General features: G+C 39.9%; 1 protein-coding gene and 1 non-coding gene across 5 annotated transcripts in view; both read left to right on the top strand.

The window, feature by feature from the left end:
* Positions 1–13,544, top strand: part of EPS8 (epidermal growth factor receptor pathway substrate 8) — a 162,143-nt gene extending 148,599 nt beyond the window's left edge. For all 4 annotated transcript variants that reach the window (XM_045829797.1, XM_045829800.1, XM_045829798.1 and 1 more), the window contains exons 18-21: positions 588–810; positions 7,848–8,028; positions 9,803–9,932; positions 12,280–13,544. In XM_045829797.1, coding sequence (XP_045685753.1) covers positions 588–810; positions 7,848–8,028; positions 9,803–9,932; positions 12,280–12,393 — 648 coding nt within the window. In that variant the 3' untranslated portion in view covers positions 12,394–13,544. The remainder of the gene's footprint in view (positions 1–587; positions 811–7,847; positions 8,029–9,802; positions 9,933–12,279) is intronic.
* LOC123813150 lies at positions 2,517–2,671 on the top strand. Its single transcript, XR_006784663.1, has one exon. It is a non-coding gene; the product is annotated as a small Cajal body-specific RNA 1 (non-coding RNA).
* Positions 13,545–16,026: the final 2,482 nt, after the last annotated feature.

The raw sequence follows: 16,026 nt of genomic DNA on the forward strand, positions 1-16,026 counted from the left end.
CTTGAATAAGTTAATGACATTTTTAAATTACTTGTTTACTGTAAAGCAAAGTCTTTTTATCAACTGAAATATTGCCCTTCTTAACAAATTGCTTAGAAACAATATTAAACATGTTTCAGTGTATCGTACATTTACAGTAAGGAATAAGTAATGCTTAATGATATTGATATTTAGACTTTCAGTGCAATTAGAAGTTTTTATTAGTGGAAATTATAAAATAATCAGAAATCTTCTGACCTACCTTGGTTGTATGTGATTCCAAGTTCAAATTCAGTTTTCTTGACATTTGCTACTGTTATTAACCCTACTATTTGCTATTGGTATATCCCTTTTACTCCTTAATGTACACTTTGCTTTTGAACAAATACATAGAATATTTAAAACTTGATTTTTAGTGATTGTTATACCATGTGGGATTGGAGATGTGTGTGTGTGTGTGTGTGTGTGCACATACATGCATAAATTTGCTATGGATTGCAAGTAAGTTTACAGATAAATAGCTAAAAATGTACTGTCAAAGTATAATTTGTGTTCCTGGGTTAGTTTGTAAGCTTACAATTTTAAATTAATTGTTTATATTTTTATAGAAACAAAGGATGGAGTATGGTCCAAGAACAACTGACCCTCCCTCTGCTCCATCTCCTCCTCCAACACCGATTCCTGTCCCTGTGCCCCTTCCACCAACTACTCCAGCACCTGTTCCTGTGTCAAAGGTCCCGGCAAACGTTACCCGACAGAACAGCAGCTCCAGCGACAGTGGTGGCAGTATTGTGCGAGATAGCCAGAGACACAAACAACTTCCTGTGGACCGTAAGTTTCCCAGGGAGGCAAAGACCACCGCCCCCACACCCCCCCCAAAAAACAAATCACAGTTTGTTTATCAAATTAAAAGCACTACTAAGTAAAATATTGTTTATTATCGGCTTTGCTGCTACTATTATTAAATATGAATAATAGTCCTTTATATGTGCATGATACTTGATAGAGTGCACAGACCACCTAGTTTTTATCCTCCAAGTAATTCTCAGAAACAGGAAGTTTCTCTGTTCTCCAGTGTGTGTATTTCTACACTTATTCCAGCACATTGTGCTGGCTGAATGAAGACTTTGGAGCTAGACATACTTGAGTGTGCGTAGTGACGTATCATTTCCTGGCTGTGGGATCTTTAACAATTTAATAATCCTCTATACTTTCATGTCCAAAAAGGGGGGGATAATGGTTTCTATGTCACAGGACAATTATGAAGATTCAAAGATAATGCATATACAGACAGCATTTAGATCAGTTGTTCTCAATTGATCAGTTGTAAAATCAGGGTGATTTTACCTCTCTTCCCCCGGGGACATTTGGTATTGTCTGGAGACAAATTTTGATCACAGTCAGGTAGATGCTACTAGCATCTAATACAATTGGTAGAATTCAGGGAGGTTTAGCAGTGTCTTAGAATGAACAGGACACTGCCCATCCCCCAACAGGATTATCTGACCTAAAATGTCACTGGTGCTGAGGTTGAAAAGTGCTGACTGATTTTGACCAATGTGACACATTATAAGCAGTCAGTAAATCTTTGCTGATATCTGCTCATAGTTCTGCTGCTCCTCTTCCTCACACTTGCTGTTCTTACAGGTATACACACACAAGGACACTAACTTAATATGATCGCTCTGCCAGTAGGAGTTTCAGATTTGCTCTCCAAATTCAGATTTTATGCATTGGCTTGGCCAAAAAGTCCATTCAGTGGGGTTTTTTTTTTTTTTTTGGTAAAATAAAAGATATGTATTTTATTTTCACCAATAACTTTATTAATTTGGATATTTTGAGAATGTCGGCTGTCTCCCACATGGTAGAACATTGATTGTTCTCAATGAATACCTCAGTTTGATTGCTAGCAACTTCAGTTAGTCTACTTGATTGTGGAGCATCGTCCGGCGAGAAATATCCAATATGAAACTTCACAAACCACTTTTGACACATTTGATCAGTCATAGCACTTTCTCCTATACTGCACAAATCTTTTTTGTGTGTGTTTCAATTGCATTTTTACCTTTCTTGAAATGATAAAGCATAATATGCCGAAGATGTTGCTTATTTTTTCCATTCTCAATATTAAAATAGCTACACAAAAATTCACCAATTTTGATTTTTTTTTAAAAATGCAGGCTGATATGACAGCTGTCACAATACATTCTAACAAAATTGTTGTGAATGAAGTTAAAGACAACTAAGTGCTACTAGAGCCATCATACGGAAAGAAACGAAAGGAACTTTTTGGGCAACCCAATAATTTAGATTTCAACTTTATTCTTTTATAAATTTAAACTGGATTTTTATATGAATGGTTTCTATGAAAATCAGATTTAAATAAAGAAAAAAAAAGGCACTATGGCCAGCTTTGGATTATCCTTTGTAGTACTGGGAATAGCAGTGGAGATAATTTGACAACTGAGGATGATTCTAGGAGAATTTTTATTTTTTTTCCTTATTGTGTATAGCTGGTGTGTTTGATTTGTAAATCACAGCACTCGCCGCAGACCGAGCTGTCGACAGCCTGGCCTCGGGTCAGAGGCCTGTGTGTGTTGTGACAGTGGGTTCGAGACAGGCAATATTGAAACAAGTCTTTTAAGCCTAGTGTGTAAAAGGCACACTTGAGTTACAATTCAGTGACACAGTTTTTAAAAAAAATCTTTAAATTATTTAAAAAAATATTACAGAATTACTTTGTTTTACCTATACTTAATATATAAAAATTCTTGGAAAACTAGAGCCAAGAAGGTGTTTCCTCACTATGATAAAAGGATATAAAGTGTGTGTGTGTGTGTGTGTGTGTGTGTGAGGGAGAGAGAGAGAGAGAGAGAGAGAGAGAGAGAGAGAGAGAGAGAGAGAGAGAGAAGGACATCATTCATTCAGTATGGCCTCTCCTGGCACTCAGTTCTGGGTTCCTTTCTCCATAAACACACTTTTGCTCTAGATCTATTCCCTTTGTTTCCATACCATCTGTACCGGTGGAAAAGGAATGTCTCCTAAATTTGTCTTCATATCAAATCTCATCTGACATCCAGATACATATATTGAACTATTAAATTTATAGGTGAGATTTAATGCTTAAGATTCAAGTTGAAAACCAAATGATTGAATCTTTTACTGTCATTTTATCCTACTGTTTTTCTCAACTCCGTAAATCCTAGCCACTTCTATTCAGTTGTGGTCATTTTAGATAAATTAAAATAGAACTAAAGAGAACACTGAAACTATTACTATTTAATTATTCTAGAAATTCTGGTTAAATACGTGAAATGTAAGCCTACTCTGTAGATTACTCTCTCCCAAGGGGTAGCCAATTTAAAATCACTTTCTTACCTAGATCTTCACCTTATCAAAAACAAAAACTAACGGAAAAATGAACTTTTGGAAAAACAATGAACTCTGTGCAGCAAAAACTACTGTGTACGTGTCTCTTTGTGTATGAGAGTGTGTGTGTGTATAAGGATATGTTACTAAATTTAAAAAATATGTATGTATATATTTTTAAAAGATGTTTTTATTTTTTCAGCTACTAAAGACATTCTTTGGTGATGAGAAAGTTCTGTAAATGTTTTCATTGATTTCCTGATGGAAAAAAGTTCCCTGTTAGAAATTGCTGTTCTTTCTTCATTCTTAACACGAGTTTAGAACATTTCCCTCTTTTGATCCGTCAGCACCGTAATCACTGACACGGGCCCGCTTTCCAGGCGTGGGATCAGAGTTCAGCAGTGGCCAGCCCACATTCGGACAGTCTGCGGAGCGGGACAGTTTGTTCTTTGTTCTCATCTAAGGAACTGAGAATAACCTAATGGGAAAGAGGCATAGTTAGAATACTTTAAAGATAGAGAACTCTCCTGATAATTGTGACTCACAATCTTCAAGTCTGTTTTTCATAAGTGAAAGAGTGACATTGGTATATAAAATACACTATCTCTCCCCAAATTAACACATGTACTTATTTCCTTAAAATAATAAAATTTTGCATTTACTTACATAAAGTTTCTTTTAAAGCTACCTCAGAAGTATAGTTTGACATTAAATAAATATACATTTTTAATAAAACAAGTATTTTTGATAGCTTTTTCTTGAGCACTTTTGGAGAACATTTTATTTTCTGAGGGAATGTTGGCACTTCTCAGCAGCCTTCAGAACCAGATATACATGTTACTGGTAGCCATATTTCTCTCAGAATTTGCCTGTATATCTAGATTTTCTGCTTACTGCCTAGACTGGTGATAAAAATAAAATGGAAAGAACTGTACAGTGAATCCTCACTCATAAAAATGTTACCAAATAGCAATGAACAAGGAAGAAAGTCAACACGCTGTCTTTTAAATGTAACAAGGAGCAAGAGCCAGACTCCTTTCGCTCAAGTGTCACTGTGGTTGCCTATTCAAAGTATCTGCTTGGAGCTGAGTCATGCAAGCTTTTCACACTGATTTATTGCAGGATTCAAAAAGGTTTCCCTCTCTTCACTTCTGAAGAATGTCAGCGCTTTAGTTGTTTTGTATTTCTTCCATTTTCTTTGAAATGTTAGACCTTATTATTTGAGTTTAATCTTTTGTAATCAGAAGTGTTATTTTAGAAAGAGGTGTAAAGTTGGTCTGGTTTGTTGTTGTGTACTGGAACACTGCGTATGGAAACCAAAAGCCGGGAGCACATTGTCAGAGGTTTTGTGCTCCCTGGAAGATGATTATGCTGTGGACGGCAGATGACCCTGCAGTGGCTATGTCAGTTGATCAGAAAAGAAATCTTCTAGTGAAGTGATCATTTTTCTCTTGTTCTTTTCAGATGCACTCACATGCTGTATGGCGGTGTGATGTAGTGACTTAAAAGAGTTAGCAGATGAAATGCACGTAGTGTATTACTTAGCTGTGGCAGTCAGTAACGCTCCTCTCCCCCACTCTATCCTCCTCATTCTCCTTCCCTTCCTCTCTCCCGCCCTCCACTCCTTTCTCCTATTTTCTTTTGATGACTTCTTCAAAAAGTTTCCTAAGTACTCAAAGCATTAAAAAAATTAGACTGAAATAACACTACATGAGTTTTTACACAGTTTTGCTTATTTCCCAAGGACACCAAACTCTCTCTGAAACACTGTCCCTGAAGGGGGTGGGGGTGGGGGAGAACACAGTACAGTTGTCACAAAAAAGCTCCCTTAGTTGCCAGTGACCTGGTTGTAGTCAAATACCAAGTTAGTTCAGTGGATTACCATATCGGGTCTTTGTGTGATCCTTGAAGGTGATACACAAATAATGTATTCATGAGAGCGTGTGTGTGTTTTTTAAATACACACATACTAGCCCCCTTCCCGTACTTTTATTTCCTCCCCATTTTCTCATAAAGATATGTCCATATATACGTCTTTTTCTTAAGCATAAAATAAATGGAGGAGAAGCATGGTTGGTAAATCAAACAAAGGTAGTTTTGATGACTTTGGCCATAAAATGACTGAATCAGAAAAACCAGTTCTAGTACATTCTGCCAATAATTAACGATGATGTTTTGACGCATCGCTTCTCCTCTTTTGGCCATTTTCTTATCTAGTTATTTTAGGGCTTGGATAATAATGCATTTCAATATGCCTTATACATTCATTCATTTGTTCGTGGGTTATTTATTGAATCCCTACACTGTTCCAGACAAAGCAAATGAAACCAGCAAAACTTTCTTTTCACCCCAGCTGCATATTTTGGTGAAAGGAGATAGGTGTCTAAGTTGGTAGTGAATACTAGAAGGCACTAAGTGGCCTGGAGAATGATGAAGCCTGTGGATGGGGAGTGCAGTTGGGGAGGAGGTTGCAGTTTTAAAAAGGGGAAACCTAAAGGGGGCTGAGGCGTGAACCATGCGGCTGTGTGGGGGGAAGCATTGCAGGCAAAGGCTCCTACGTGTGAAGAGCACCAAAGAAGCCATGGTGAGCGAGAATAGAGGGCCTTAGGGAGAGCAGTGGAGTTGGAGGTCACAGAGGGCCTTTTCTGGGGGGTAATTTGTATCTGCTGGGAAAGTTTGGAGAAAGGTTGCAATAGCTGACTTATATTTTAAAAGGATAATTCCAACTGTTGTACTAAGAGAGGAATGAAGAAAAAGGAGTGAAGAGCATAGCTCCATGGTATTTTGCCACAGAAACTGGAAAAATAAAATCATCATTCTCGAAGTTGGGAAGTCTAGCATAAAAGCCAGCTTTAGGAAGAAGATGAGCAGCACACATACAGATGTGTTATATTTGAGATCTCTAATAGTCACCGAAATGAGTAAATGCATCAAGTAGACAGCCGGTGTATGTGGATCTGAAGTTCTGAGGCACAGCCCGGACTGGAGAAATAATGGTGGTAGTCGTTAGCTTTTAAATGGCTTTTAAAGCCTTGAGGCTAGTCACAGTGGTCATTGGTGGAGTGAGTGCAGGCAGAGAAGAGGTCCCAGGGTTGTGCCCTGAAGGACTTGAACCTTACATGGCTGGGCAGATGAGAATATTAAGAAACGGATACTGAGAAGAAGAGAACAGGGAGATGGAGCGGGGGTGGGGGGGGAATCGGGACAGAGTGGTGTCCTGAAGGCCACAAGTGTTTTGGGGGGAGGAAGAAGGGGGCAGGGGGATCACCTTCAAATGTTGCTCATAGGTTAAATGAGACAAGGACTGGGGACTGACCATTGAGTCTAGTGAAGTGTAGTGGAAGGAGGGGCCAAAGGCCTAATTACAACAAATCTAATAGAAAACTGGAGAACGGGAGTTGGAGTTAGCCTGTATAGACTGCTTTTCACAGAGTTTTGCTAAAAGGGGAGCAGAGAAATGGGCAGTAGGTGGGAGGGGGCATGTTGTCAAGAAAGGGCTTATTTAGAGGCTAGAGAAATAATAACAAAATAATAGCATCTTTGCAGGCTGATGAAATGATTCAGTAAAAGGAAAATTGATAACATAGGATAAGTAGGGGAGACATTACTGTCACAGTATTAAATTGAGGACATGGGGGCTAGTGCTCATGCAGAGCCTGGCTGAGGAGCGTGGAAACAGTACTGGGAAGGAGGGGTCAAGTGCTGGGGGCTGAGGACAGCGGCCACTAGTACTTATAGAGATTTTCTTCTAACTTTTTTTTTTTCCTTGGAAATTAGGAGAGTGAGATCATCATCTTAGGGCAAGGATAAGGGAATGGGTCTTGGAGGTTTGCAGACAAAGAAGATATTAAACACTTGTGTAACAGTGGGCAATGATATGGCCTAGGACAGGGTTTCTCAACTGGAGCCCTATTTGACATTTGGGGCTGGGTAGTTCTGTTGCAGGAGACTGACCTGGGCATTGTAGAGTGTTCTGTGCATCCCAGGCCTCTAACCACTACGTAATAGTGGTATCCTTTCCCTCCTGCCCCAGCTGTGACATCCAAAAGTGTCTCCAGCCATTGCCTGATGTCCCCTGGGGTCAAATTCACCCAGTGCAGACCCCTGGCCTCAGAAAATGTAGTGTGATGGGAAGAGAGCATTAACAACCCAGTTGGGCTTCGTATCCATGAATTTAACATGAGGTCAGTCAGCACTGTTGTGTTACACTCAGTGTGCGGGTACAGCCCAGAATGAGCAAAAAGGTACATTGAACAAAGGCTGGGGTTTTGCCAAGTGAATACAATGAAGAGATAGAAGACGAGGTAGCGAGCGGTTTTAATAATTGATCATGGAATTTATACTGAGTGAGGATGAAAGCAAGGAAAGATGGTTGGAACACTAGTTCCAGCAACCCTTCCACCCCATGTAAGTCCTGTGGGTTACTGGCATTGGCGTTCTGGAGAGAGTGAGATTTGTTAGGAGTTTTCAAAAATAACCTGCTCCATGTTGGTGTGCAGGCAGGAAATCCCAGATGGAGGAGGTGCAGGATGAGCTCATCCACAGACTGACCATTGGCCGGAGCGCTGCCCAGAAGAAGTTCCACGTGCCACGGCAGAACGTGCCAGTTGTCAACATCACTTACGACTCCTCACCGGAGGACGTGAAGATGTGGTTACAGTCGAAGGGGTTCAACCCTGTGTGAGTCTCTGGGAATACTTTACAGTGTCGTGGGCAAACGAACGTTGTTTGCGGTTTGGCCACTGTGATGTCACAAATGACTCTTTAGAAATGCGAGAGCCCAGACTGCCTGTGTTTCGTGCTCAGGAAATGATTGTAGCTATAAAAAAGAACTGGAAGAAGCAGAACTAACTGTTCTTCAATGGCACTGCATTTTCTAAATGGTGGCGCCTGTTCATCGTTGGTCCCCTCAGTGGACTGTCAGTAGCTTTGGGACCGTAGCTTTCCGTCTCCCTCCTCAGGCCACACAGCATAGGCCTGGTCTTAGCTGGACTCCCCTAACCCTGCGGGACATGTAGCAGAACCCTTCCTTCTACTGCAGGATATAGATTCCAGGCAAATAAAAAATAGATAATACCCCTCATAGACCATGATCTAATAGGGCTTTTCCTTTAGTAAACCCATTGTGAAGTTTCTAGTTTACCTATAGTTTTGTTAATAGCTTATGTTTTTTTAAGACTTTCTCCAGTTGGTTTTAGTTGTCTTTACACACCCTCATTTATTTATTTATTTATTTATTTATTTATTATTTTTTTATTTAGTCTTCACCAAAGGACATTTTTTTCTGTTTCTTTTAGAGAGAGAGAAAGAGGGAAGAGAGAGAAGGAGAGAAACATTGATGTGAGAGAGAAACATCAATCAGTTGCCTCTTATATGCCCCACCCCTGAACTGGCTACTAAACCCACAACCCAGGCATGTGCCCTGACTGGGAATTGAACCCAAGACCTTTTGGTTCATGGGACAGTGCCCAGCCAACTGAGCCATACCGGCCAGGGCAGTTTTTAAACTTTTTTCAATTACAGTTGACATTCAATATTATTTTGATTAGTCTCAGGTAGATATCACAGTGGTTAGATAAGCATATACTTTGTGAAGTGATCCCCCAGTATTTGCAGTACCACACTGGCACCATGCATGGTTACTACAGTATTATTGACGGGACTCCCTGTGCTGTGCTTTACATCCTTGTGCCTGTTTTGTAACTACCAGTCTGTACTTTGCAACCTCTTCACCTTTTCCCCAGTCCCCCAACCAGCCATCAGTCTGTTCTCTGTATCTCTGAGTCTGTTTTTGATTTGTTTGTTCATTTATATTGTTCTTTAGATTCTGCGTGCAAGTGAACTCATTAGTCTTTCCCTGACTGACTGACTTCACTTAGCGTAATACCCTCTAGGTCCACCCATGCTGTAGCAAATGATAAGATTTCACTCTTTTTTATGGCCATTTATTATTCATATTTTTTATATTTTTTCTCCTTTTTCTTAAAAAAGACCCTCCACCTTTCCTATAATGCTGGTTTGGTGATGGTGATGATGAACTCCTTTCAGCTTATGTGTTTTGATACAAACTATTTGACTACTACATATTCAAGAGAACTTGAATATGATAAACTCGCTTGCCCAGCGTGACTGAAAAGTGATACACACTGGCTAGTCAATTACCTGCTTACTAGAAAGTTCTCTCTTATGAAACACCAAGTTTCAAGGAATTGGTCCTAAACAATAATGATACTAAACCCAATCAGTCCCTTTCTGAAACTTTATAATCATCTTGTATAGCCTCAGGGTCATCATCACAAACATCCCTTGTCATTGTCCTGACTGAGCACTATGGTACCATTGTATGAGTTCCAGCATATGGAACACTTAGAAAAGAGGTTAGAGCAGAACCAGAAATTTTTTGTAGATGGTATTTTTAATGCTTTATTTCTTTTCCCTTCCTTTTTTTTTTCAGGACTGTCAATAGTCTTGGAGTATTAAATGGTGCACAACTTTTCTCTCTCAATAAAGATGAACTGAAGACAGTCTGCCCTGAAGGGGCCCGAGTCTTTAACCAAATCACCGTACAAAAAGCTGCATTAGAGGTACGACTTGCCAAGCTAAGGTGGTGTTCTGTGTTTGTCCAGAGCTCAGATTGCACGTTGAAAGCTCCAGAGTCATCTGTTTGTGTCCATATTGGTCAATTTCCCTTTCCTGCAGAGCTGAATTAAATGTGAATCAGCTTTTGTAATTTGTCCCTGGATACCATTAGTGACCACTTGGAGGGTGATTAATTTGTTATAAATGCTGGTGCATGAAGCTTGGACATATACTTTTGGACATTTAATGAACACCTAATGTTCTCATTTTATATGCATTAGCTATTTCTGTAGGAATTTTCATTTTGACATAGTAAAGGACATTCACCTCTGTGTGAGTAAATGCCTTAAGAGGTTGGAACTCTTGCCTGTTGTTAATATTTAGTTTGGAGATTCTAGTAGGTTAGAGGTTATAAGGTCTTAAAACCCTAGTGATGTGTCTTAGGCCTGTTATACATCTAAATACAAGGGGGGACCCCCAAAACCCAGAATTTACTTATAAAAAATTATGTATTTATTCTTCATGTTTAAAGTTCAGGCCCCTTCCAAGTACTCTCCATTTGATGCAGTACACCTATCGAGACTTTTTTGTTTATGCTGCTCTAAACAGCTTTGGAAGCTGTGGATTTTGATGTCTTTTAGTGCTTCTGCTATTTGTTTGGGTTTTTTGTTTGTTTGTTTGTTTTTGTTTTTGGCTGGTGTTTCACCTCTTCCACATCTGCAAAATGTCTCCCTTTGAGGACTTTTTTCATCCAGTGAAACAAATAAATAGAAGTTGCTTGGGGAAATTTCAGGTGAACAGGGAGGGTGGGTCACAAGGGTCATGCTGTTTCTTGGTCAAAAACTGCTGAACACTCAGCGCAGTGTGGGCAGGTGTGCTTGTAAATCACCCATCATGAAATGGGCAAGTGTGTTGAAAGAGTTTTTAAAAAAAATTCACTGTAGCCAAATGCAGCCTCTCACAACAATGCCAGCTGCTACACTGATACAGATGGGTTCCTAGAACACTCACCTAGTGGGAAAAGCCTGTACAAGGCAGCTTGTCCTCCAGAAGATATTTTTATTTTTAGGGGGTCCCACCTTATAGTCAGAGGGAAAATATTACATAGGGATCATGAATATAGGGAGCCCTGAAGAGTAATTCTTCAGGCATAGTTGTCTGTAGAGAAGCAGGAGAGTAAATATTTTCTAGGTTGGACATAAGTTTCCAATACCTGCTCTACTTAAAATGGGCTTTGTGTAGGGGTAATAGTTTCCAACTGTTACGTCTCACAGCTATTAATAGCTTTCATGAACATTATACCTGGACTCAAATGAAAGGACATAGGCTCTGGGGTGAAACTGATACATAATTACCTCTAGCAGGTATGTTATATAAACTCAGTAGTCAACCCAGAGTAAAATAGCTTCATGCATACAACCCTATAACTATTCTTCATCAGGAGAAAATTCTGTTTCCCTTGGAAATTTTCCCTATAGCTTTCTGCATATTGAATATGAATAAGGAATTATATCTTTTCTGAGGCAGTTTTGCTACCATTATAATACATTCTAATTTTATTGCGCGTATATGAATTACTTCCTAAGGGTATGATGAGAAGTTCCATATCCCTCACACCGCCGGGCCCCTTTAGTCCAGACCCGCTGTGGTTGTCGTTTGCCTCACTACCTACCCACTTCTCCTGGTCCCGCTCCTGTTCCTCTGCCTGTGAGCTGAGGCAGAGACTGAGGACCTGAGGTTCTTCATCTTCCTCAGCCGCCTTCCACCACCCCCTTTCCTCACATCTAGTTCACTCTTTAGAATACTTACCCGTGTTCCCAGATACTTTCGTTGGTAAGAGCAGGGTGAGGAGGGTGCACAGGGAGTGCGGGACGGCGTGGAAAGGAGGGAAGCCGGCATGATGTCAGAGGACCGTGCGGAGGGGGCCCTGGTGTCTTCGGAGCCCAGTCTTCGGGCCTGATTTAGAGTCCCCCTAAAGGACGATGGGTGTCTTCTTGAGCCAGTGAGGGTTGTTTGTTAATTTTCCGTCTTACTGTGTTATTGTGCCCGTATATCCTCGTTCTCCCAGGGAATCTAGAGCTGCACATGTATTATTGGCTTATCTTTATCATGTCCAAATGAAAGCCCTAGTGAATGAATGCCTTAAGGTGCTATGCAAATGAAAAAAGCATATTAATGTGATATGTTAATGACGTCCAGAAGCATCACTTACATGAAGGGCAGCCTTGTGCCCCCCCCCCAGAGATGTGAGAAGGAAAGCACCAAGGACTGTCACCCTGAGCTTGTCTGAGTGTGTGCCCTGCTGTCCGCACAGACCTGTGACCATCTTGCCCGATTGTGTTTGTTTTCCAGGACAGCAGCGGCAGCTCCGAGCTGCAAGAGATCATGCGAAGACGGCAGGAGAAGATCAGTGCCGCTGCCAGTGACTCAGGAGTGGAATCTTTTGACGAGGGAAGCAGTCACTAACTTCTTTCTTTCTTTGTTTTTAAACTCCATGTAAATTTCCGGCATTATTCCAACGTGCTTTGTTTTAAGAAGCCATGAAGGGAATGTCAGATTTTTAATCTCTTGGCATACTTTATTTATCGCCATAAAATAACAGTACAACCATAAGTAAGTAGAGGACTTGCTTCTGGGCCCATTATTATTTTTATTAAAACAGGAAATTTTTAAATAGAATTTTTGACCTTGGGAAACATTTTGTTTACCAAAGGTGAGGTTTTCTTTATCAGATTAATTATTTCGTCCTCATCTCAGTGTATAAGCAGGCATATTTAATGGCGGTGACTTTACGTATTGCAGCAGGACAAAGATACTGCCCGTGATTCAGACGCTTCCCAATTCCAGCTTTGCCCGTGACTGTGGTGCCTGCCGTTCTGGGCGTGGTACATCAGGCTAGCCTCTGCTTACTTGGGTCTCTTGTTTGACATAGTCAGTGATTGAATATTTCCATTTATTTAAAGTTCTTAATGCCAACACTTTTTAAAAAATTAAAACATTTAATGAACTGTAAAATACAGCAAGGCCTTGGACATGCGAAGACAAACCTACAGAGCATTCCCGAGCCCCTTGGTCATGGCTCTGTTGATGACGATTCCGTGTACAGCTCGTATTTTGATTTAGCTTATATTCTGCTTATCATCTACTCTGTGTTCTTATATATGAGAAAGCACAAGTGGAAAAGAGGTCATATGTATTCAGAATATGTCACAGGGAGTAGCCTGCATTGGTGTGAGTTACAGTATTTTGCTTAATGAAGGTCTCAGTTCTGAATATTGATATTAATAGTTAAAAGGAGATTGGGGCCATTTTATGTGTATCTGTGTCAAGTTTTTCTGGTAATAAGAAACAATTTACACATATGTTAATCCTGTGAAAGATTCTAGACATAGAAAAGAAAGATACTTAACCTTCAACAAATGTTATTTTTGAAAACACGATTTTTGTCATTAAATGTTATATTATTTCACATATATAAAACAGATGTTATGTAAGAATGTTGTATATTTTAACATAAACCCATTTAGAGAGATTATCTAGAGTCATTAATTTTCATAGTGCCTTTTCACATGAGTCAGCTGGAAAGTCTGCAATAAACAGTATTTGCTCTGTGTTAACAAATGGCTCTGTGTCACTGGCAGGGGGGGTTCTTTGGTATGTGGACTGGGGGTCGAGGTTGAGTGGAATGGGAAAAGCAGAGGCTCACTCTTCTATTTTTTTAAAGCTGATTTTCAGTGTATTTTTGAGTGGGTAGAAACCACTCGAGAACACCTTCTTCAGTTGTTTCTCTCTCTCTTTATTTTTTTACCTCTATTATCTCATCCTTTCTTCCTTCTACTGCCTAAGTATAGTTGGCCATGGTAGTGAAAATAAATGTACACAGCTCTTAGTATTACTAAGGCCTTCACAGAAATGCTTTATTCGATATGTACAGTAACTCTGTGAGTTATATTTTATAGGCGAGGAAACTCCCCCCCAATCACGAGGGATGTGGCAGCCTCCCGTTTTCCATTTCTCGATCTCTCCGTTACACTCCAGATAAAGTGAAACAAACATGAGAGTGGTGAAAAATTATCACAGAGCTTTTCCATTTCATAAGCACTGATACACATGTATCACTTAGCCCTTATTGAAAATAGCTGAAGATGTAATGATAAGAAAAAGGAAAGTAAGATAGAAAAATTAAAAATAAGATGCTTGGCATTGTGAATTTTCCCTTGTTGGTGCCAGATACTTTTGTATTCCCAAAAATACAATGTTCTTTGTTTTTTCAGAGTACTGTTAAGTTACTTGGAATGAGTTTGATTCTTTCTGACCCTGCCTTTAAACTTTGTCAGGTGGCACCGGGGCAGCATTTATATTAGAGCTGATTCTCTCCGACTGTCGAGGCAAAGCCCTTATGGAGACTCCACCTGCTGCTCCATGGATTAGGCATGTTGTCCACCCTTGCAGGTGGTGACAAGAACTATTCTTGGTCCTGTGTGAGCTCTGAGAATTATTCCTCTAATCCTTCCTGGTGGTTCTCTCCTCAGCCGTGAGCAGTTTGCTCGTGCCTACGCTCTGACCCGCACTCATCGTGAAACTCTGCATCTCCAGAGCGCCCTCCTCACGCAGCTTTCTCCTCTCTCCTACTCTGTGCTGCGATCTGTCGCTCCCTTCCTGTCGCCACGCTCCAAGCTTTGGCTCCTCACTTCAGGAGTCTGCTAATTCCACGAGAGTTCACCTTGCCTGCACTGCAGCTTGGAAACAGTTTCTAGGCAAAAGGCTGGAGCGGCGATCACTGTCATTTATTGCCCAGTGTCCACTGTTCTGAAAACTGTTCTTTCCCATATTTCACATGTTTTGTAATTGTTTTGGGCTAAGGGTTGAATCTAGTTCCTTCTGACTTCATCTGAGCCCAAACTTGAAGCCCCCTTCCTTTTTAATGTATATTTTTCACTGAATATAGAAATCTAGGTTGTCCCTTTTTATTCTAGAACTTCAGAAGTGTCATTCCATTGATTTTTTTTTAGCTTTTATTTTGTTCTTGATGACAAATTAGTCATTATTCATGTTTTTTCCTCTGTCTGCTTTCAAGATTCTTTTCAATAGCTTTTATTTTCATCAGCTTGTTTATGTATTTGATAGATGTATTTTCTTGGTATTTATTCTCCGTGGGATTCAGTGGACTTCTGGATTTGTAAGCTGGCGTTTGCCATTATTAGAAGACCTGTTCCTTGCAGTATTTTTCCCTGTTCCTTTCTCTTCCACTCTCCTCAGCCTCCCATTACATGTATGTTAGGGCACTCGATATCATTTTAAAGATCCTTGAATCTCTGTTATTTTTTAAGTCTTTTTTCCCTAGTCTTTAGATTGGAAAATTTTTGATAATACGTATTCGGATTCACCAGCTCTTTTTCACCTCCCCTGTAATCTGTGTTCCAATATGCTGTTGGTTTAGTCTAGAAAATTTTTTTTTTCAGTTACTGTAGTTTATCAGTTCTACAGTTCACGTTCTTTTATTTAATTTCCATTTCTCTGCTGAGACTTTCTGTCTGTCCACTCATTAAAATAGTATTTCTCTCTAATTCTTTGAACAACTTTGAACAATTTCTCTAACACATAAAAGCTACTTTACAATCTTTACCTGCTACACCCGGCATTCGGACTGTCTCAGCTCGGTTTCCATGGACCGCTTTCTTCTCTCCCGCACTGAGGGCCCTGGCTTTCTCTTCCTTTGCATGTGTAATAGTTTGTATTACATATTTGATATTGTATATATGTTTTAGATACTCTAGAGTATGTTATCTTCCTTTGAAAAATACTCTTGTTCTAGCAAGCAGTTCTGTTCCGGTTGACCACTTTGAACTTGTATACCTTTGGCTTTATGCATTGGTAGTTTGGATTGTGGTCAGCTCAATGGTTTTGAAAGGTCTCACTATCTTGGTGGGATTCTCTCTGCAAACTCTTCTGTGTATCTGGTCAGGCTTGATTTTAGGCTTTGTCTATACATGTCAAAAATAGTCTATGCTGTGGAGTTTCTACTTATAAGAAATACCTTTTTTTCTTGGATGAATTTCCAGAATACTTTGTATCTCTGCTGGATGCCCAAGGTGTTTA

Source organism: Phyllostomus hastatus, unplaced genomic scaffold, assembly GCF_019186645.2.
Source record: "Phyllostomus hastatus isolate PE091 unplaced genomic scaffold, TTU_PhHast_1.1 phas_scaffold_93, whole genome shotgun sequence".
In the NCBI taxonomy this organism is placed as follows: Eukaryota; Metazoa; Chordata; class Mammalia; order Chiroptera; family Phyllostomidae; genus Phyllostomus; species Phyllostomus hastatus.